Source organism: Lipophrys pholis (genome assembly GCF_963383615.2).
Source record: "Lipophrys pholis genome assembly, contig: SCAFFOLD_48, whole genome shotgun sequence".
Taxonomy (NCBI): Eukaryota; Metazoa; Chordata; class Actinopteri; order Blenniiformes; family Blenniidae; genus Lipophrys; species Lipophrys pholis.
This window is the reverse complement of record NW_028292143.1, coordinates 45,091-67,500: the sequence shown is the minus strand read 5'-3', so window position 1 is coordinate 67,500 and position 22,410 is coordinate 45,091. Positions and strand designations below refer to the sequence as shown.

Sequence of the window (22,410 nt, the reverse complement as noted above, 5' to 3'; positions counted from 1 at the left end):
GGACAGAAACCAAAAACAACAACAACAAAACTTTTCTTTGCCATTCCAGAACCCCCAGCAAAAAGGTCCTCTGAGGAACACACTTCCTTTTCATCTTGTCCATTCTGAGCTCGATATTTTTCAAGAGTGGTGACCTTTAATCGCCTTTGAGGGTATCCGATTTTTTAAAGTTATTCCAAAGGTTAACTCCTCTTCTGGAAATACATCTACTTATTTGTTCTTGACATATTTTTGACAAACAAACCTAAACCCCTAAGCCCATATCAACTCTCTATGTTGGAGTAGTTTCTGGATATGAGGTGGAAGGTTATCTTATACATAAGAGCGAGTGTATTAAGGTTTATAATGTCGTGTATTTTTAGTGTCTTAGATATGGCAAACCGGATTTTTTGGAGCATAATAATCCGTTTGATTTATGGTTTTAATGGCCTTTTTCTGCAGTAAAAACATCGGTCCAATGTTTGATTTATAATTGTTTCCCCAACATTCCACCCCAAAGTTCACAAAGAGAAGAATGAGGGAGTTATATATTAAATTGTGTGAATTTTTATTTATTAGTGATCTAATTTTGCACGTAATGCCGATATTTTTAGCTAATTTTGTCTTCAGAATATAATACAAATATATATATATATATATATATATATATATATATATATATATATATATATATATATATATATACACAAAATAATCATTGAAAGTATTGGCTTTTTCGTTAGTGTTTGTTAAGTCATGATTTTTATTAATGAAATGATTTGGAAATTCATTTGCTTTCTTTTCATTTCTAATTATACCATTTAGTATTTTCCATCTTCCTTGAATATAATTTATATGCTGTTCCAATAATTTGTGATAATAATTGTTTTTATTTGCTCTCATTATACTTATTAACTTGTTTTTATAGTTTTTATATCTCTGCTCCACCATGTTAGTTCTATGTTTTGTTTATAATCTATAAAGAGGACTTTTCTTCTAGTATGCATTCGCTATGCCGTGTGTAATCCATTGCTTATCCACTGAATTTTTATTTTTGGCATTAAGTTTTTCAGATGGGCGGAGCTTGTCATAAAGTTTGGAAAGGATGGACAAAAAGGAATTATAGGCCCGGTCCGGGTCATCAGCGACAGACTTCATCCCATGTCTGGTTCACAGAGCTGCCCTGAAGGCAGCCATAGCTTCAGGAGTTCTGTGTCGGATCACTTGCTGAGAGAATATTTCTGGGGTTTGGGTTTTTTGTAGGATTTGATGAAAGATGTGGAAAACAGGGAGATGATCACTTATATCATTAATAAGTAATCCAGCTGTCATTTTGCTCCCAATTACATTTGTGAGTAGATTATCTACTAATGTAGCTGTCTTAATTCTAATTAGGCTATTTGTAGTTAGTAGTTGATACTTGGTTGGTCGTTAGTTATTGCTAGTTAGCAGTTGGTGTCAGGGATTGCAGGTTAGCAGTAGGTAGTTATTTCTTGGCACTTTGTAGTTAGTAGTTGATACTTGGTTGGTTAGGGTTTGTGGTGATTAGTTGTTCTTCATTGAGTGTCAGAATGCACTCAATAATCTGTTGATGTATTTCAAACTTGATCCAAATAATTTTTACTTTGCTCAATTAAACTGAACATGAACATTTCAACAAAGAATTCCTGCAATCAGAAACCATAAAAAGGTTAATGCTAATGGTGTTGTTATGACTGCATGAGTTGTTTATTCACAGAATTTAAGAAGTTTTCCTCTTCATCCTCTTTGTGAAACTTCTCTATCAGGTAATCGGGATGCAGCTCCCCTGGTTGCTCGGGTCGTTTCTTTGGTTGCTTTGCATCCGGGATGTCCTTGCAGCAACCTTCAAGCTGGCCCTGATTGGTCCATGGTCATGTGACCCGATGTTCTCGCGCGCAATGCCAACAGCGGCGGCCAACCTAGCGTTGTCCCGGCTGCGGAGTGACAGCGGTCTGAGCCACGGGTACTGGTATGATGTGAAGCTGCTGGATGAGGACTGCTCCGCCTCCAAAGGTTTGACTACCAATCAGAGAAGAGGAACCCCTATTACAAAAGTGTGAATGACATTGTTGTTCTTCTTTGGTTTTCAGCACTGACAGAACTCGGGGAGATGGAGGGCTATGGCCATGCCTACATCGGACCCTTTAACCCAACCCTCTGTCATGCCGCCGCCCTTTACACCCAGCACTGGGAGGCGGGGCTTGCCTCTCCTGGCTGTCTTAATGCTGACTGGCCAAACCTGCCACCCATCACGCCTCCAAGCAGAGTCCTGTTTACCGTGCTCCGGTTCTTCCGCTGGGCCCACGTTGGTGTCATCTCAGGTGATTCTGTGATGTCACCAGAGGTTTTCCTGGTGGGACTCTTCATTTTCTCTGAGGGAGCAATACCAGGTTTACGGGAACCCTAACCCTGGGGTTCTCAAACTTTGATAATAAATCCAAACTGGGGTTTTCTGCCCTCTGCATTTCAATTCAATTTTATTTGTAAAGCTCTTAATCACACCAACAAACATCTCAGAACCTCTTACAATGATAGAGAACCACAGAACCCAACGAAACCTTCCAGAACCTCTTACAATGATAGAGAACAACAGAACCCAACGAAACCTTCCAGAGCCTCTTACAATGACAGAGAACCACAGAACCCAACGAAACCTTCCAGAGCCTCTTACAATGATAGAGAACAACAGAACCCAACTAAACCATCCAGAACCTCTTACAATGATAGAGAACAACAGAACCCAACTAAACCTTCCAGAACCTCTTACAATGATAGAGAACAACAGAACCCAACTAAACCTTCCAGAGCCTCTTACAATGATAGAGAACAACAGAACCCAACTAAACCTTCCAGAACCTCTTACAATGATAGAGAACAACAGAACCCAACTAAACCTTCCAGAACCTCTTACAATGATAGAGAACAACAGAACCCAACTAAACCTTCCAGAGCAGCAGACGGAACAAGCAACAGTGGAAACCAGGAAGAACTCCCTCTCAGGAAGAACAGTTCATAAGAAGTCCCTCTTCAGGAAGAAAGGGGGCGGAGCCTAGACTCTGGAAGGGCGGAGCCTAGACTCTGGAAGGGGGGGGGGGGGGGGGGGGGGGCATCCGCCTTGACCGGTTGGGGGGAGAAGTACATGGGATAGGACAGGGAGAGAGAGGAATAGAAGAGGGAGAGAGAGGAATAGAAGAGGGAGAGAGGAATAGAAGAGGGAGAGAGAGAGGAATAGAAGAGAGAGAGAGAGAGGAATAGAAGAGGGAGAGAGAGAGAGAGAGAGAGAGAGAGAGAGGCAGACAGGCCAGAGAAGGACAAATACTAAGAAAAGTCTATGATGAGCGTTGGTCTGATGATGAACCAATCTCAGTCTGGAGTTTAAGGGCCGTGCCGTTGTGGGGGGGGTCCCAGTGCTGTGGGGGGGTCCCGGTGCTGTGGGGGGGTCCCAGTGCTGTGGGGGGGTCCCGGTTCTGTGGGGGGGTCCCGGTGCTGTGGGGGGGTCCCGGTGCTGTGGGGGGGTCCCGGTGCTGTGGGGGGGTCGGGTAGTAGGACCGTGGTAACTCCACTCTGGGAGTCTTGGGTCTGATCCCCTGGATCCTGCTCCCCTCCTGTCAGGATCTGGTGGCTCCAGTAATGTTGTTACACAGAGAGAAAGAAAGAAAGACAAGAAACAGAAGCTCCAAATGTAGAGTTCCTCCCTTTAACGGGAGAGAGGAAATCCCCTCAGCAGTCTAGGCCTAGAGCAGCTCAACTTAGTGCTCCTATTCTATTCCTAATGAGAAGCTCTATCAAAGAGGAAGCTTTTTAGTCTCCTCTTAAATAAACTAATGGTGTGGGCCCTTCGGACCGAGGCTGCTAGTTGATTCCAGAGTAAAGGAGCCATATGGCTGAAACTCCTGCCTCCTCTTTTACTTTGAAGGACTTTAGGGATTACCAACAGTCCTGCATCCTCAGAGCCAAGGGCTCGTGGAGGGTGAGACCCTTCTAGAAGTTTCTCCATATAGGACGGAGCCTGGTGATGAAGAGTTTTAGATGTGATCAGAAGGATGTTGAATTCTATTCTAGATTTGATGTGAAGCCAGTGTAAGGATGCTAAGACTGGGGAGATGTGCTCTCTTCTTCCAGTTCTGGTTAGTAAACCTGCAGCAGCGTTCTGCTCTAGCTGGAAGATCCTAACAGAGGAGTTTGGACATCCTGACATTAGGGAGTTACAATCATCTCATCTTCAAGTCACAAAGGCAGGAAGCATTTGTTCTGCATCTTTGAAGGACAAGAAGTTTCTCATTTTTGCAATATTCCTTAGATGGAAGAAGGCTGTCCTGGAGACATGTTTAACATGGGACATAAAGGACAGATCCTGATCAGAAATAACACCCAGGTTCCTAATATCACTGTTAGAGGTTAAGGTAATATTATCTAAGGTAATCAGACTATCTGAAAAGTAATCCCTGAGCTTTTTAGGACCTAGGATTAGAACCTCAGTCTTGGATGTGTTGAGCATTAAGAAGTTGATAGACATCCAGGACTTAACGTCCCTGAGGCAGGACTCTAGTTTAACAAGTTGGTCGGCCTGATTGGCTTTAACTGATAAATAGAGCTGAGTATCATCTGCATAACAATGAAAGTTAATGTTGTGTTTCCTAATAATATTTCCGAGTGGTAACATCTAGAGATTAAACAATCTGGGTCCGAGGACGGAGCCTTGTGGTACTCCACACAGGACCCCTTCATGTATTGAAGATTTGTTATTTACATGAACAAATTGAAACCAGATAAATATGATTTAAACCAGTTTAAGGCTAAGTTTTTAATGCCAACGGCATCTTCTAATCTCCTAAAGAGTATATTATGATGGACAGTATCAAATGCAGTACTAAGGTCCAGAAGAAGTAAAGCAGATAGAAGAGCTCTATCTGAGGCCATTAGAAGGTCATTAGTAACTTTTAGCAGAGCAGTCTCTGTACTGTGGTTCATTCTGAAGCTGGACTGAAGGTCCTCTAACAGATTATTCTCCTGCAGATAATCCTGGAGTTGTTTAGCCACTACTTGCTCCAGAACCTTTGACAGGAAAGGAAGGTTGAAGGCTAATTACGGCTGTTTCACGGAAATGCATTGTTTTTGTCCAGTCATCAACACGGCGCTGCATTTTAAGAGCCAGAAAATGTTTTGTTGTTCTGGAATTCATTATGGGCCACCAGAAATGCTGCTGTGGGCCGGCTTTAGCCCACGGGCTGCGCTTTGAGAACCTATGCCCCAACCCTTAACTGGGAAAAGAAATGACTTGCAGGGCTCCAGCAGTGATTCCAGCTTTACTGGCTTGTCATATTCAGCTGTGCTTAGGGAGACAACGTTGTGCGTCTGCGGTGCCACTGTTGCTTTCAGTGGATCTTTGTTCTGTTGAAGCTGTGTTATCATTCCCAGAGTGGAGTTCCAGTGTGTATGCACTACATCCTGGATGAGTGACTCTTCTTTGTGTCCATGAGCTTTCAGCTCTGTTGTGTTTGCAGGACTATGCTTGAAATGTCCCGCTACTGTACAGCACTTGGCTAAGACTCAGTCAAAGCCACTGTCACATAAAGCTACTGTGGTTATCTGTTGAGGATGTGTGCCACACGAAGAATGTGCTGAGACAGTAGACCACATTGTGGATGGAGTCTGTCCCTATAGTGGTGAGTTGGTTCATTATCTCCCACTTATTTCTGTCCAGCTCCCGCTTGGGCAAAATATCTTTCTCCTGTTTTTAACACTCCCAAAACAAATGAGTGCAGTTGCTTTTATCCTCAATTAGGTGTGCCGTTATGCCAAAGAGGTTCTTGGTACTTGTTGAGTTCAGTGCAGGGGACGATCAACCCAATCACACATACAGAAAACTGTCCGTGCTGAGCTCAAATTGTGTCGTGTGATTAATTGCATTCAAATATTAATTACATGTATAATCCTTGGACCAGTGGTATGCATTAGCACATTAACGCTGATATCCTTCATAATGATCTGTCTATTGATCTTTCTATGATTGTGTTTTTCCTCTTCTTCTTTGCTCCTCAGCTCCGTCTGACCTCTGGCAGGGCACCGGACAGGAAGTGGCATCAGCCCTCCGTGCGATGGGGTTGCCAGTCGGTCCTGTGGTTACTATGGAAACCAAAAACAAAGGAGGTCCTTTAAAGGCACTGCAGGAAATCAGAGAGGCCCACCAGGTCAAAGGTAAGTGTATTGACCAGACTAGCCAGGGTCTAGAGACCACTTCAATCAGTACGATGCTAACCAAGACACAGAAACCATATTAATAAGAACTAACTCTATGGTTACCACATACCTGTAGCACTGACCAGGCTAACCACTTTAAACATTGCTAACAAGACTAACCAGGGGTAGAGGGTGAGGGGTAGAGGAGAGAGAATCAATACTAACCATTAGTAAGTGCTTATTAAGTACTAACCAGACAGTTTAGAGAACTGTTTCAAAGGTACAAACCAGACTGATGAATTTTGGCTGCAGCTCATTGGCACCTGCATGTTTAATTGATTGTTATTCCTCACAAACACAATTGAAAATACAAATCGTAATTAGTAGAACTGGACTCAAAAAGTATATATTATACCTTCTGTTATAGGATATTGATTGGCTATAGATTTCTCTTTCAGTGATCATCATGTGCATGAGCTCTGTCCTGATTGGTGGGCAGGATCAGAGAGAGCTCCTATTGGCTGCTCTGGACATGGGCATGATTTCTCAAGGTTATGTATTTATTCCTTATGACGCCCTGCTTTACGCCATGCCGCATCAGGTACGCCATCACTGATATCAATCCTTTAAAGGGGGATCAATATTACAAGTGAGTTCTGACTGGTTACCCTTTTCTCTGTCCAATCAGGACACAGTATTCCATGAACTGACCAATAGCACACAGCTTCGTCACGCCTACAGTGCTGTGCTGACGATCACCATGGCATCCGACCAGAGTTTCTATCAAGTGTTTCGTCAGGCTCAGATGAGCAGAGAGATTCGCTCTGCAATCTCCGCAACTGAAGTAAACAATGCACGCACGCACGCACGCACGCACGCACGCACGCACGCACGCACGCACGCACGCACGCACGCACGCACGCACACACGCACACATTCACCCACCCTGTGTCCTGGTTGTGTTTGCAGGTGTCTCCAGTGTTCGGGACCATCTTTAACATGGTCTACTTTGTTGCGAAGGCCGTGGAAGAACGCCGTCAGGCTGGGGGCGGGCACTGGGTGACCGGCAGTAAGCTCATCCAATCCGATGGAGGCTTTAACTTCCAGGGCTTCAATCAGGTCACAAATGTTTCACACTCATTTTCTATGTTTTTGAACTAAATTCCTATACAGGAAAATTCAGTTGAAACAAGAAACACAACCTGACAGATGACTCGTCAATAACAACAGTGTCAGGGTTTTGTCCCAGGACCGTTTCCTAAAGCTGGAAAATAATTCAGAGCTCTGCTTACCTCTCAAAACATGAGTCAAATCTTTCCTGGTTCCTCCTCCATGGTCCGATGTCTGCTGGGAGTAAAGAGAAGAGCGGCTCTGATCCATTTAGTCGTCACACTGAGGAAGTCCAGCGCTCCCGAGGTGAAGATCTCATCACTTCAAAACAGCCAACTCCGACAACCCAACATGACTTCAACAGGACAAAACCTGCAGAACCAGACCCAGAGGAGGAGAAACCTGCAGAACCAGACTCAAGGGAGGAGATACCTGCAGAACCAGACAGACTTTTTGCCCAAGGACTCTCTCTGGACTCCTTGATTCACAGATCCATAGCTCGCACGCACGCACGCACGCACGCTCGCACGCACGCACGCACGCACGCACGCACGCTCGCACGCACGCACGCACGCACGCACGCACGCACGCACGCACGCACGCACGCACGCACGCACGCACGCACGCACGCACGCACGCTCGCACTTGATGCCCATTTTGCCTTCTTAGCATGGGTGGGGTTTTGAGGAAGAGAAATGATAACTTCCAAAGCCCAAACACCATTTTCCATTGATGATTACATGATTACATTGAGTTACATAACCCAACCTAACCCTAACCCTAACCCTAACTGTGAACTTTCTCCTGTCCTCTACTTCAGGTGTTATACGGCGGTTCAGAGGGACGTGGCCTGCAGGCTCGGTACGTGGTGTTGAACAGTGACGGTGACCGCCTTGTGCCGACGCACTCACTTGCTCCGGCGCACACTGACGGGATGATCGGTGGTCTGAGACCACTGAGTCACACCTTCACCTTCCCTGGAGGAAAACCCCCGATATCCAGCTTCTGTTGGTTCAGTCCAGAGGAGGCCTGCACTGAGGGTGTGTTCACTGACATTTACAGAGGGTGGGAGTTTTCAGCTTCTGTTGGAAGGAAGTTCGAGGAGCTTCTCTAAGGTTTTTAAGTGACATATAGTTGAGGGTTCAAGCCACAGTTATATTTCCATGACACATTAAACATCAAAGAAACATCAACATGAGATACTCAAGAAGTAAATGGGAATGTTGAAACCGATAAAGCAGAAGTGTAAATAAAGTAAACAGGAAGAGTGAATTTTTCTGTATTTTTGTGTTTGCATGCAGGTTTGGACTTTGTGACCTCCTCATTAATCTTTTGTTTATGCTGTATTCTTATTGGAGCACTTTTCTACTGGATCAGGTGAAAACACACACACACACACACACACACACACACACACACACACACACACACACACACACACACACACACACACACACACACACACACACACACACACACACACACACACACACACACACACACACAGCATTCAGCAATGATTGGATTCTTCAGAATTTGAGGTCACGGTCTTGGTTTTTGAGTGTTTGTCATGATATTTAACATGTCACTTCCTGCTGTGTTAACAGAAAGTACAAGAGAACTGTGAACCTCTCCAAACTGATTCTGACTCTCGATGACATTGTTTTCATCGACACGCAAGTCAGCAGAAAGGTGAGAAACTTTGTGTACTCAGATTACTAGAGACAGAGAGAGATGGAGCGACAGGGAGAGAGAGAGACAGAAATGGTCACACGAACCCTTTAGAAATAAAGGGAAGGCTGGATATTGGCCTGTAACTAATCGGAGTTCTGGACCAACCCTAACCTTTCTGGATTAACTTTAGGATTTAATCGAGTTTTCTCTTCTGGATCACATTCAAGATTAATTCTAGTTTTCTCTTATCGAAGTAACTTCTGGATTAACTGTGGTTTTCTCTACTGCGACGCTGGTTCCCTTCTTACCTGGTAAATCACCATTATAACTGGATGAACCTCTGACCTACTCAGGAGCAGATGAGAGGGGAGGATCCTGATGGGAAAACTCTGGCTTGAACTACCGAGTTGACATTTTACTTTGTAGTAACACTGATCAAGGATTGAAAATGTCTGGGTTTGTTAATCCAGGTAACAGGGATATCCTAGTATGTTAATCCAGGTAACAGGGATATCCTAGTATGTTAATCCAGGTAACAGGGATATCCTAGTATGTTAATCCAGGTAACAGAGATATCCTAGTATGTTAATCCAGGTAACAGAGATATCCTAGTATGTTAATCTAGGTAACAGGGATATCCTAGTATGTTAATCCAGGTAACAGAGATATCCTAGTATGTTAATCCAGGTAACAGGGATATCCTAGTATGTTAATCCAGGTAACAGAGATCTCCTAGTATGTTAATCCAGGTAACAGGGATATCCTAGTATGTTAATCCAGGTAACAGAGATCTCCTAGTATGTTAATCCAGGTAACAGGGATATCCTAGTATGTTAATCCAGGTAACAGAGATATCCTAGTATGTTAATCCAGGTAACAGGGATATCCTAGTATGTTAATCCAGGTAACAGAGATATCCTAGTATGTGCAGAAAACACATCATCTTCCTGTGATGATTGAGGGTGTGGGCATTGAGGTGGTCCAGAGTTAGAAATATCTGGGGGTTCCTCTGGACCAGGGGTCGGCAACCTTCAACACTCACTGAGCCATTTGGACCCATTTCCCAGTGAACACAACACGATGGGAGCCCCCCCCCCCCCCCCCCCCCCCCCCCCGTGGGTTAGGGTTAGGTCAAGCTGGTCAGGAAGTGTGTGCCAGTGATGGAGAGGGGGGTCGACACTGTCGATGAGCTGGTAGAGAAGAGGATGAGGAGCATGATGCAGGCTATTCTCAAGAACAGTAACCACCCCCTGCACAACACTGTGGTTGATCAGAGAAGCTGCTGCAGTGATCAACTCCTCTCCATGTGCTGCAGCACTGAGAGGTTCAGGAGGTCGTCTCAGGATGTTATTTTATATCACGACTGACAGTAGCTTCTCAACTTGTTTTTTTTTCCTTTGCTATTATTTTTGTTTTTAAGTCTGTACTGTTGTGACAGTGTTTAGTTATGGATGGCACACACTGGATGATGCTGGACATTCTGAATAAAGTATCTATCTATCTATCTATCTATCTATCTATCTATCTATCTATCTATCTATCTATCTATCTATCTATCTATCTATCTATCTATCTATCTATCTATCTATCTATCTATCTATCTATCTATCTATCTATCTATCTATCTATCTATCTATCTATCTATCTATCTATCTAATCCAGGTAACAGAGATATCCTGATTGTTGTTGTTGTTTGTAGAAACTGAACGATGAGTCCATCATGAAAAGTCTTCTGGAAATCAAAACTCCAATTCGTTCCATTGCTCGAAGTTACATTCTGACCACACCTGAGAGCTCCAACATCGGGATCCTGGAGGTACACCTGAACTTGGTCCTGACCTGAACCTGCTCCCTACCCAGTCCTGGTCCTGACCTGAACCTAGTCTCACACACACACACTGAGCTCTGATTGGTCCTCCTGTTTCCAGGGTGACTGGGTTTGGCTGAAGAAGGTTCCGATGGAGAAATCGATCACAGCGATCAATCCCACCACTCAGAGTGTGTTTGGTCAGGTATGTGGTGACAAAACTCAGGGTGGGGTGACAGGTACCAGGTGATACAGCTCATAATGGGGTCACTCCAGGAGGCTGGGTCACAAGGCAGGATGTTCCCTGTATCTGCAGCTGAGGGACATGCGCCACGAGAACCTGAACCTGTACCTGGGTCTGTTCTTGGACTCGGAAATCTTCGCTCTGGTGGTGGAACACTGTCCTCGAGGGAGTCTGGCAGACCTGCTGGGAGACGGAGACATGAGGCTGGACTGGATGTTCAAGTCTTCACTGCTCATGGACCTCATCAAGGTGCTGCTCTACTGCTGCTCTGCTTCTGCTGCTGCTCTGCTTTTAGTTTTTTCAGAAACTTGTTTACACATAAGTTGGTCTTGATGATGGATTTCAGAAGTGATAACAGACAAAAGGTTTCCCCACTTGGTCAGAGACAATGGTTTCCAGAAATGTGTTCCCAATTAACGTATTTATAAGTCGATCATGGAATATAGGGTTTGCAGATGATGCTTTTTAAGGACAATGATTACAATTTTTAACTGACCATTTTCTCAAATTGGGAAATTCATTATTCCATATTTGACCATCCTGTTTCAAGGATGCGGTGGTCAGCCATGTTGGCAGCTGCTCGGGGTCAAGGGTCATGCTCTAGTACACACTGTAGTGACGGGCTTCCCTTGTGGAAATCGCACTTGCAAACGTCCGATCCCAAGTCCGCTTCACTAACCTGCACTGCCCCAACAACAGACAGTGGTTTCCAGAAATGTTGACAGAGAATTTTTTTCAGAAATGTTGGCAGATGAATGGTTTTCAGAAATATTGACCAACCTTGGTTTTCAGTAGCGCCCACAGACAATGAATCAATGAATTCTTCATAGTTTTCAGAAGTATGTACACACAGTGGTTTTCAATAGTGTTAACAGATGTTGGTTTTCATCGTCAATGAACAGAAGTGTTCCTAACACCATGCAGTGATGATAAAGTTTAGCTTCTTTTTTTATGGAGGTGTTGTCATGTGAACAATTTCAGGGCATGAAGTACCTTCACCTGCGAGGCTTGAGTCATGGCCGTCTGAAGTCCACAAACTGTTTGGTTGATGGACGATTTGTTCTGAAGATCACAGACTATGGACTTCCCATGATCCTCCACGCTCAGACCATCAGCCTGCCAGAGGACTCCCAGGGTAAATATACAAACAGATGTTCTAAATATAGGAACACGTTTTCGAGATGTAGAAACACGCCCTAAATACAGAAACACAATCTAAACGTCAAAACATGTTCTAGATATACAACACCTCTCTTACTCCAATGGTGTGTGAATGTGTGTGTGAATGTGATGAGCTATGTAAAGCACTTTGGGGCTGTTGTCAGCTAAAAAGTGCTTTATAAGTTAGTCCATTTACCATTTTTTTAAACCTAAATATAGAAACCTCTCTCCTAATTATAGAAACAAATGTTCTAAATACAGAAACATGTCAGAAATATAGAAACAATTCTTGAATATAGAAACGCATGTCCTAAATATAGAAGTTGTTCAGAGTTAGGGTTATATATTTAACTGTTACGGGTCAGGTTCTGAGGCTGTAGTGCGGAAGACAAACCAGAAAACAGATATAAAAATTCAAGGGTGTTTATTAGAAATACTCCACATTAATTGAAGCCCAGAGCGAAGTGGAGCTGAGCAGAGCTGAGTGATTCCAGGGGTAGACTGGCTGCTGAGCTGAGCAGGAGCTGAGTGTAGTCGGGGGGGGGGGGGGGGGGTCCGTGGACAGAGCGGGTACTGGTGTCGGAAGCAGAGAGTGGGAGAACATCTGGCTGGCAAGTCACAAGGCAGGAAGCCAATCGTGAGAGCTATGGCAGGACAGACGATTCTCACCTGGTGACAAGAGCTGCACAGAATCTCTCGTTAGAGCCAGCAGCTCCACACCTCCATCAACATTCTGGCTCGTCACGCCCACCTGAGAGACAGAGCAGCAGGACCACAGCACCCCTATGTTAACACTGCTGTGCAACTCCCCCCCCCCCCCCCCCCCCCCCCCCCCCATCCATCCATAGAGTTGTTGTGGACAGCCCCGGAGCTTCTCAGGAATCCGGTTCGTGGAGGATCTTTTTCTGGAGACGTCTTCAGTTTCTCCATCATCATACAGGAAGTGATCTCACGTACACTTCCCTATGCCATGATGGACATGCCAGCTGACGGTGAGCGTACCACTTCCTGTCTGTCTCTCTATGACTCCCTGTCTGACTTTCTGACTTCCTTTCTGTCTCCCTGACTTCCTGTCTGTCTCTCTGACTTCCTTTCTGTCTCTCTGACTTCCTGTCTGTGTCTGACTCTGTCTCTCTCTGACTTCCTGTCTGTCTCTCTGACTCTCTGTCTGTCTCCCTGACTTCCTGTGTGTCTCCCTGACTCTGTCTGTCTCTCTGACTCTGTCTCTCTCTGACCCTGTCTGTCTCTCAGAGATCGTGGAGCGCCTGAAGCAGCCTCCTCCTCTGTGCAGGCCGATAGTTTCAGTGGATGAAGCTCCGGCTGAGTGTCTCAGTCTGATGAATGAGTGTTGGAATGAGGATCCCAACAAACGTCCGAGCTTTGACGAGATTTTCAAACAGGTGAGATAAGCTGCTGCCACCTGCTGGCTACTTGGGGACCCGCAGGGTTAATCCTCTCCTCTCCAGTTTGTTCCTGAAGCAGCTCCAGTGTTTTTGTGTTGGTAGTTCCGGGGTATTAACAGGGGCAAGAGGGCAAACATCATCGACTCAATGCTGCGGATGTTGGAGCAATACAGTTCCAACCTGGAGGACCTGATAAGGGAGAGGACTGATGAGCTGGAGGTGGAGAGGACCAAAACAGAGAAGCTAGTCGGACAGCTGCTTCCAAAGTAAGAAGCTACAGCACCACCGTCACCTGGTGTTCCCCAGCCGTTCATCTGTTTTTCACCAGCTGTTCTCCTGCTGTTCACTTCCTCTTCCCCTGCTGTTCACGAGCGATTCTCCTGCTGTTCACCTACTGTTAACTAACTGTTCTCCTGCTGTTAACTAGCTGTTCCCCAGATGTTCACTGGCACTTCTCCTGTTGTTCACTTGCTGTTCTCCTGCTGTTACCTAGCTGTTCTCCTGCTGTTCCCCAGCTGTTCACTAGTTGTTCTCCTGCTGTTCCCCAGCTGTTCACTAGTTGTTCTCCTGTTGTTCACTTCCTGTTCCCCTGCTGTTAACTAACTGTTCTCCCGCTGTTCCCCAGCTGTTCACTAGCTAATCTCCTGCTGTTCCCCAGCTGTTCACTTGCTGTTCTCCTGCTGTTAACTAGCTGTTCTCCTGCTGTTCCCCAGCTGTTCACTAGTTGTTCTCCTGTTGTTCACTTCCTGTTCCCCTGCTGTTAACTAACTGTTCCCCAGCTGTTCACTAGCTAATCTCCTGCTGTTCCCCAGCTGTTCACTGGCAGTTCTCCTGTTGTTCACTTGCTGTTCCCCTGCTGTTAACTAACTGTTCTCCCGCTGTTCCCCAGCTGTTCACTAGCTAATCTCCTGCTGTTCCCCAGCTGTTCACTAGTTGTTCTCCTGTTGTTCACTAGCTAATCTCCTGCTGTTCCCCAGCTGTTCACTAGTTGTTCTCCTGTTGTTCACATCCTGTTCCCCTGCTGTTAACTAACTGTTCCCCAGTTGTTCACTAGCTAATCTCCTGCTGTTCCCCAGCTATTCACTGGCAGTTCTCCTGTTGTTCACTTGCTGTTCTCCTGCTGTTCCCCAGCTGTTCACTAGCTAATCTCCTGCTGTTCCCCAGCTGTTCACTGGCAGTTCTCCTGTTATTCACTTGCTGTTCCCCTGCTGTTAACTAGCTGTTCTCCCGCTGTTCCCCAGCTGTTCACTAGCTAATCTCCTGCTGTTCCCCAGCTGTTCACTGGAAGTTCTCCTTTTGTTCACTTGCTGTTCCCCAGCTGTTCACTAGCTGCTCTCTTGTTGTTCACCAGCTGGTGGTGTTGCAGATTATCAAGAGAAAGGCTGCTGTTGGCCTGGCCCCCAACCCCATCCCCATCCCCACATCCCCCATCCCTCCTTTGTGTGCATGCATGTGTGCGTGAGGACATCAGGAGTGTGTGTGTGTTCCAGGTCAGTGGCTCAGTCTCTGAAGAAAGGGAAGCCGGTGAGACCAGAACATTACTCCGACTGCACTTTGTACTTCAGTGACATCGTGGGATTCACCACAATCTCAGCTCTCAGTGAACCCATCGAGGTAACCAGGCTGCTAAACTAGTTAACCTGGTTAATGTATGAACAGATGAACCTGCTTAACCTGGTTATCTGGCCTGTGTGCAGGTGGTGGACCTGCTGAATGACCTCTACACCATGTTCGATGCCATCATTGCGACTCACGATGTTTACAAGGTAAAAACTGTTTTTAACCTTGTGAGCAGTTTGTAAACAGTTTTTTACAAGGTAAAAACTGTTTTTAACCTTGTGAGCAGTTTGTAAACAGTTTTTTACAAGGTAAAAACTGTTTACAAACTAACCCTTTACAAACCTTTTACAAACTGTTTACAAACTGTTTACAAGGCACAAACTGTTTACAAACTGTTTACAATAAAACTGTTTACAAACATTTTACAAACTGTTTACAAACTGTTTACAAGCCTTGACAAACTGTTTACAAGGCATAAGCTATTTTCAAACTGTTTACAATACACAAACTGTTTACAATAAAACTGTTTACAATACACAAACTGTTTACAATAAAACTGTTTACAATACACAAACTGTTTACAAACAGTTTATAAGCTGTTTACAAGGCATAAACTGTTTACAAGTTGTTTCTTTCATGTGAGTAAAGATAATCAAGTGTTTGTTCACTTGTGCACTTGATTGCCCCTGAGGCAATTTGTGATCCAACCAGCAGTAAAACAGAAAATAGAATCGCAGAGGAAAACATTGTTATGTACACATGGTGACTCGTGTGTGTGTGTGTGTGTGTGTGTGTGCGTGTGTGCGTGTGTGCGTGCGTGCGTGTGTGCGTGCGTGCGTGCGTGCGTGCGTGCGTGCGTGCGTGCGTGCGTGCGTGCGTGCGTGCGTGCGTGCGTGCGTGCGTGTGTAGGTTGAGACTATAGGAGATGCTTACATGGTTGCCTCCGGCGTTCCGAATAGAAACGGCAGCCAACATGCTGCTGAAGTGGCCAACATGTCTCTGGACATTCTTCACTCCATCGCTGCATTTAAGATCAAACACATGCCGGAGGTCAAAGTGAAGATACGCATCGGACTGCACTCAGGTACGCACATGTACACGCATGCACAGACACACACACAAACTCACAAACAGACAGCAGGAGCCTTGTGTGTGTGTGCGCACCCACAGGTCCGCTGGTAGCAGGTGTGGTTGGATTGACGATGCCTCGGTACTGCCTGTTTGGAGACACGGTGACGACAGCGTCACACATGGAAGCGTCAGGTCTATGTAGGTATCTCAACCGTGTGGAGAACAGCTCAGTAACATCTGACCTTTGACCATGTCTCACTGTGTCAAGCGGTGTCTCTGCTCCTCAGCCTACAGGATCCACATCAGTTTGAGCACAGTCAAGGTTCTGACCAGCCTCAAGCTGGGATACGTGTTTGAAACCCGAAAAGCTCAGGTAGGCTTTAACACTTACTTGGGGCTCCTCCGGGGGGGGGGGCATCCCGTCCCTGTGCGTTGAACCTACCAGATGAACCAGTTCTTTCCAGAGCTGACGGTCTTGTGCCAGCTGCTCTGCATTTTCCACAGCAACTCCATGTAGTTGGAGGTCGTCCGTAATGACGTTGAGCCATTGGGTGGGGGTTTGCCTCGTGGTCGTCTCCAACCTGAGGCCCTTGGGTCAAACTGGAGAATGGCTCTCGTCGGATGGTCCGTAGGAGGGCGGAGGACATTCTGGGCTGGCACGTGCAGGCTCTAAGCACTCCGTTGGAAACCCGCTGGGGCCACCTGATGTTCTTGATGGTTCTGAGAACTCTGCTATCAAAGCCATGGATTCTTGCAGTCAGAGTCTTGTTTAAGGGCCAAGTCTCGGAGGCTAGAACACCAATCAGCTATTCTTATATAGCCTGCTACACCTGTGCCACCTACTCCACCTACTGCACCTATTACAACTACTACACCACCTACTGCACCTACTGTATGCAGGTGTACTGCACAGCAAATCCATACTGAGAAGTGACAGGATCAAGAAATCATCCGAACAGACAAAATCGGATCCAGACTGATACATATGGATCCAGACGGGTCCAGGCGGCTCCAGACTGATCCATATGTATCCAGACTGATTCAGACGGGTCCAGGCGGCCCTGGTCCAGTTGGACGTGTTGACCTGTTTGTGTTTTCAGGTGAAAGGCTCAGAGGACACCTATTGGCTGGTTGGACGAGATGGTTTTGACAAACCTCTTCCGGTTCCCCCAGACCTGGCTGGAGGGTAAGAACCATGATATGACTCAGCCCTGGTCTTAGGGTTAAGGTTAGGACCAGGTCTGGTCCAGTGTGAACCATTTCCTCGGTGTGTGTGTGTGTGTGTGTTGCAGGGCGAGTAACCACGGAATCTGTCTGGATGAAATTCCTGTGGAGAGACGACAACGATTCCTGGACCGACAGAAGAAGATTAAGAAATAATGCCAACAGAGACACACACACACACACACACACACACACACACACACACACACACACACACACACACACACACACACACACACACACACACACACACACACACACACACACACACACACACACACACACACACACACACACACACACACACACACACACACACACACACACACACACTACCTCAGACCTGCGTTACAGGTTTAGTTTAATTTAGCTGTTTTCAAACTAAATGTGAGATTATCACATGTTGAGAAATGAACCGACTTGTGAGCAGAACCATGGTCCGATTCTGGTTCAGAGTCCGGGTCGACTCAGGCCCTGTCCACACCTGCCAAACATCTGGCCTTATTAAAACGACCAACATCAGCAGCTTCTGCAGGTGCTGTGGAGCAAGGACTCCGCCATGTTCTTGTTGTTGTTAAGTGACATCATGGAGAGTGTCGTAGGTGGAGGGGGTTTGGGGCAAATGTGTGTCTTTGTCCATCCAAACCTTCAAAGCCGAGCTGACGTTTTAACATTTTTCCAATCTGGATCCCGTGTTCAAAAAAACCCCTGTTTTTAGGCTCCTAAAGCTCACGCCATGTGGATGGTCGGACAAAAATGATGGTTTCATGAAATGTCGTCGTGTGGACTAAAACACTGGTTACATGAAACGGCGTGGTGTGGGCGGGGCCTCGGTCCAACTCAGGTGGACTGAAATGTTCTCACGTCTCTTGTGCTTTTAGCCCAAAGTTAGTCGACACTAACCAGGTAATCTCTGTGCCTAACTAGTCTGTAACTTGTATCACGTGTGTGTGTTCAACATATTTTCTGCCCAAATATTAAACGTCTCAGCCAGAAGACTGAAACTCTGCCTCTGCCTCTCTGTCAGCAGCTCAACTCTCACTAACCCTGAATAGCTTCCTTGGTTTTGTTCTGGATATTTCACAGCATGTCAGCAACAACTCAATCAAATCACAAGTGCTGATCCCACGATGCTCGTGTGCTGGAGCGCCACTGAAGAGGTTGATCATCCACTGGAAGGTGGCCGGTCCAATAAAATAACATTTTAAAATTCATTCTTGAAAGAAACATCTCCCCTTGGAATTGAACCAGGACCTACATATATGCCAGAAGAACAACTAACCACGAGATCACAGTGTTCGCATGTGGAGTAAGCTGTCATAAAACAATTGTTTAAACCTTTCAATGAAAATTTAGGCTTGAATTAAATTTTCTCTCCATTGAAGTCTGGCATTTGTTAGAACCCAGCCTTAAGCCCGCTGGTTTGTCTTGGTCCTTGGATCCCATACTTAATTGTCTAAAAAAGGGTCTAAAGACAGCAGGATACGTTTTTCCATTTATTTAGCAAAGAAAGTAAAGATAGCCAAATGCAATGCGCAGCGCTGGACTCTGAACGTCTCAGCAGGAGTACCAGCAGAATGTCCAACTTCGGTTGTTGAACATTTTTCTTCTGGGTGGGGGCCACATCCCGACAATAGGTTGAGCTTCAGGACCATTGGTCAATTTTGTCATGGCGTCTTTTGCCAACCGAAATCAGACGTCTTTAATCAATGTGTGTCATGAAAGCTGTACGTGTCTATGTTGTTATCCAGAGTAGCTGAGTTCTATCTCTGGTGTTCTGCCATCATACGTCAGTCAGGCTGAGAGCTGAACAACCTCGTCCTGGAGTCAGAGTTGGACCGTACTGTTAGAATGAACTTCAGATTTTCAGTTTCTCAGCATACACATAAACTGTGATCATAGTATTGCTATTGGAATATCCTTCACAGTGAAGCACACCAGCCAAAAGTGTAATTCATGGCCTATGAGTCAAAGCTTGTGCTTTCTGACGTCTTTTAATACAAATCATCAGTCCTACTCCTCTTCAGCTCCGTCTTTTTTTCCACGTCTTCGTCTCCACTTGACAAGGACTGAACGGCGGGGTGTCGCTGCTGAAATGACGTGATTTGGCTTTAAACCTCCATCAATGTGAACCTCCATCAATAAACCTCCATCAGTCTAAACCTCAATCAGTAAACCTCCATCAGTCTGAACTTTCATCAGTCTAAACCTCCATCAGTAAACCTCCATCAGTCTAAACCTCCATCAGTCAAAACCTCCATCAGGCCAAACTTGTGAGAGCTGGAAGCTCCACCTCCATTCTACTGGTAGAAAACCTTGGAACCTCCAGGGGGCAACACTCTTAGAACCAAGTGTTCTGTAGAAAACCTAGGAACCTCCAGGGGGCAGCACTGAGAACCAAGTGTTCTGTAGAAAACCTAGGAACCTCCAGGGGGCAGCACTGAGAACCAAGTGTTCTGTAGAAAACCTGGGAATCTCCAGGGGGCAGCACTCTTAGAACCAAGTGTTGTGTAGAAAACCTAGGAACCTCCAGGGGGCAGCACTGAGAACCAAGTGTTCTGTAGAAAACCTGGGACTCTCCAGGGGGCAGCACTCTTAGAACCAAGTGTTCTGTAGAAAACCTAGGAACCTCCAGGGGGCAGCACTGAGAACCAAGTGTTCTGTAGAAAACCTAGGAATCTCCAGGGGGCAGCACTGAGAACCAAGTGTTCTGTAGAAAACCTGGGACTCTCCAGGGGGCAGCACTCTTAGAACCAAGTGTTCTGTAGAAAACCTAGGAATCTCCAGGGGGCAGCACTCTTAGAACCAAGTGTTCTGTAGAAAACCTAGGAACCTCCAGGGGGCAGCACTGAGAACCAAGTGTTCTGTAGAAAACCTGGGACTCTCCAGGGGGCAGCACTCTTAGAACCAAGTGTTCTGTAGAAAACCTAGGAATCTCCAAGGGGCAGCACTCTTAGAACCAAGTGTTCTGTAGAAAACCTAGGAACCTCCAGGGGGCAGCACTGAGTACCAAGTGTTCTGTAGAAAACCTAGGAACCTCCAGGGGGCAGCACTGAGTACCAAGTGTTCTGTAGAAAACCTAGGAACCTCCAGGGGGCAGCACTGAGAACCAAGTGTTCTGTAGAAAACCTAGGAACCTCCAGGGGGCAGCACTGAGAACCAAGTGTTCTGCGGAATCTTTTCAGAATAAAGAGAGCTGAGAGGTTCAACTAGAGGTGGAAGAATATTCTGGATCTGGGTTTCTATGTTCCTCTCAGATACTGGCTTTGTTAGTTGTTTATGTACTTTATTTGAAGTACAGTTAGAGTTCAAATTTTTAATGGTGCATTTGAATGCATCTTGAAGTCATATTTACTTTTTCAAGAATCAAGATTCAAAATACTTTATTCATCCCCTCAGGGCAGTTTAAACCTAGTTCGTTTGATTTGATCATTAAGTGAGATAATTGTAAATTGTGGTGATAAATCTATAGGGTTAGGGTTAGGGTTTCCAGCTCAGACGGAGGATAAAAACTGTGTGAGTGGACATGTATCACCATGTCTGTGCTCTCATCCTCTTGTCATCCAAGATGAGTGGCTGAATTTAACAAAATTAAATAGTTTGATCATTTATTACAGCCAGAAGCCTTACTGTCAACATTTCTATTATTTCCAGTTCTTGTTTCGGCTCTGGGCCTGGTCAGTAGAGTGTGCAGCTTGCGAAGGTTGTGAGTTCAAATCTACATCTTGCTGAGTTTGCTTGTTGTAGTCTGCTTGAGCAACACACTGAACCCCAATTTGCTCCGATGGTATGGAATTATATGAGTGCTTAAAGCTCAGGTCTAAAAATACAACATAATGTACCATTTGCTTAAAATTACAAACTGAGCCTGTCATTGATTAAAAAAAGCCATTAAATATGTAGAAGAAATAATCAGCAATACTCAGAAGACAATTGTTTTGTTAGTTCCTTTTAGATTATTTTGTACATAATAAAAATAAAAACAATATAATGGATAAAATTAAAATGAAACTTAATGTGTTTGGAAAAGGAGCAAGAAGAAGCACAAGCTGATGAAATCAAAGGTAACCCCACTCGTTTGTGGCTCTGTGGTTCTTTTTTCAACCAGTCACTTCTGCTGGATATGAAATGTCAGAGTCATTGGAGCCTTTGACCGAATGGTTAGGGTTAGGGTTAGGGTTAGGGTTAGGGTTAGGGTTACCTAACCCTAACCCTAACCCTAGGTTAACCGTTTCAGACACATGTTCCAGGTAAACAGATAAACAAATGTCCAATGAGCTGTTTGTCCTCAGATACGATGTTCCATTTACTATTTTTCCATTTTCCACAATCGCTGGTTTTATCATTGTCTGTCCAATACAATATTTATTTACATAATTTAATGCAATGAATAAGCCTTTCATCAGACCCTCTGCCACAATGACAAGATCAAAGATCTGTCTGCTCTCTCGTCCTCACCTGAGCTCATTACCTGGAGCTTTATCTCCATCTAGTGCAGGGGTTGGCAACCTTAAACCCTCAAATAGCCATTTGGGCCTGATTCCCACTGAACAGAAGACACTGGGAGAGCTTTACTTTAGGAATCTTTATTCATAATGACACATTATGAAGGGGGAATTGAGAAATGATTACAAGCTAATTCATTTGAATCTCGTCCTGACAGACACTGTTAACCCTAACCCTAACCCTAACCCTTCTTAAAAAAATCCTTTAGGAAGCCTCCTGGCACCTTTCCTTAACTCCTTTAGGAAGCCTCCTAACATCTTTCCTTAACTCCTTTAGGAAGCCTCCTAACACCTTTCACTAACTCCTTTAGGAAGTCTCCTAACACCTTTCACTAATTCCTTTAGGAAGCCTCCTAACACCTTTCCTTAGCTCCTTTAGGAAGCCTCCTAACACCTTTCCTTAACTCCTTTAGGAAGCCTCCTAACACCTTTCACTAACTCCTTTAGGAAGTCTCCTAACACCTTTCACTA

At 45.2% G+C, this 22,410-nt stretch overlaps 1 protein-coding gene across 1 annotated transcript in view; it reads left to right on the top strand.

Moving 5' to 3' along the window:
* The window catches only part of LOC308128141 (retinal guanylyl cyclase 2-like), a 35,385-nt gene extending 16,950 nt beyond the window's left edge, over positions 1-18,435 (top strand). Inside the window, exons 2-24 of the mRNA XM_080493805.1 lie at positions 1,767-2,013; positions 2,091-2,321; positions 6,043-6,198; positions 6,639-6,781; positions 6,869-7,024; positions 7,150-7,299; positions 8,111-8,330; positions 8,592-8,667; positions 8,898-8,982; positions 10,664-10,780; positions 10,893-10,976; positions 11,088-11,264; positions 11,997-12,150; positions 13,025-13,168; positions 13,428-13,576; positions 13,682-13,845; positions 15,070-15,193; positions 15,277-15,345; positions 16,049-16,223; positions 16,310-16,408; positions 16,498-16,583; positions 17,311-17,396; positions 17,503-18,435. Of these exons, the coding sequence (XP_080349931.1) occupies positions 1,776-2,013; positions 2,091-2,321; positions 6,043-6,198; positions 6,639-6,781; positions 6,869-7,024; positions 7,150-7,299; positions 8,111-8,330; positions 8,592-8,667; positions 8,898-8,982; positions 10,664-10,780; positions 10,893-10,976; positions 11,088-11,264; positions 11,997-12,150; positions 13,025-13,168; positions 13,428-13,576; positions 13,682-13,845; positions 15,070-15,193; positions 15,277-15,345; positions 16,049-16,223; positions 16,310-16,408; positions 16,498-16,583; positions 17,311-17,396; positions 17,503-17,590 (3,171 nt within the window). The 5' untranslated portion in view covers positions 1,767-1,775 and the 3' untranslated portion in view covers positions 17,591-18,435. The remainder of the gene's footprint in view (positions 1-1,766; positions 2,014-2,090; positions 2,322-6,042; positions 6,199-6,638; positions 6,782-6,868; positions 7,025-7,149; positions 7,300-8,110; positions 8,331-8,591; positions 8,668-8,897; positions 8,983-10,663; positions 10,781-10,892; positions 10,977-11,087; positions 11,265-11,996; positions 12,151-13,024; positions 13,169-13,427; positions 13,577-13,681; positions 13,846-15,069; positions 15,194-15,276; positions 15,346-16,048; positions 16,224-16,309; positions 16,409-16,497; positions 16,584-17,310; positions 17,397-17,502) is intronic.
* The last annotated feature ends 3,975 nt before the right edge of the window (positions 18,436-22,410 follow it).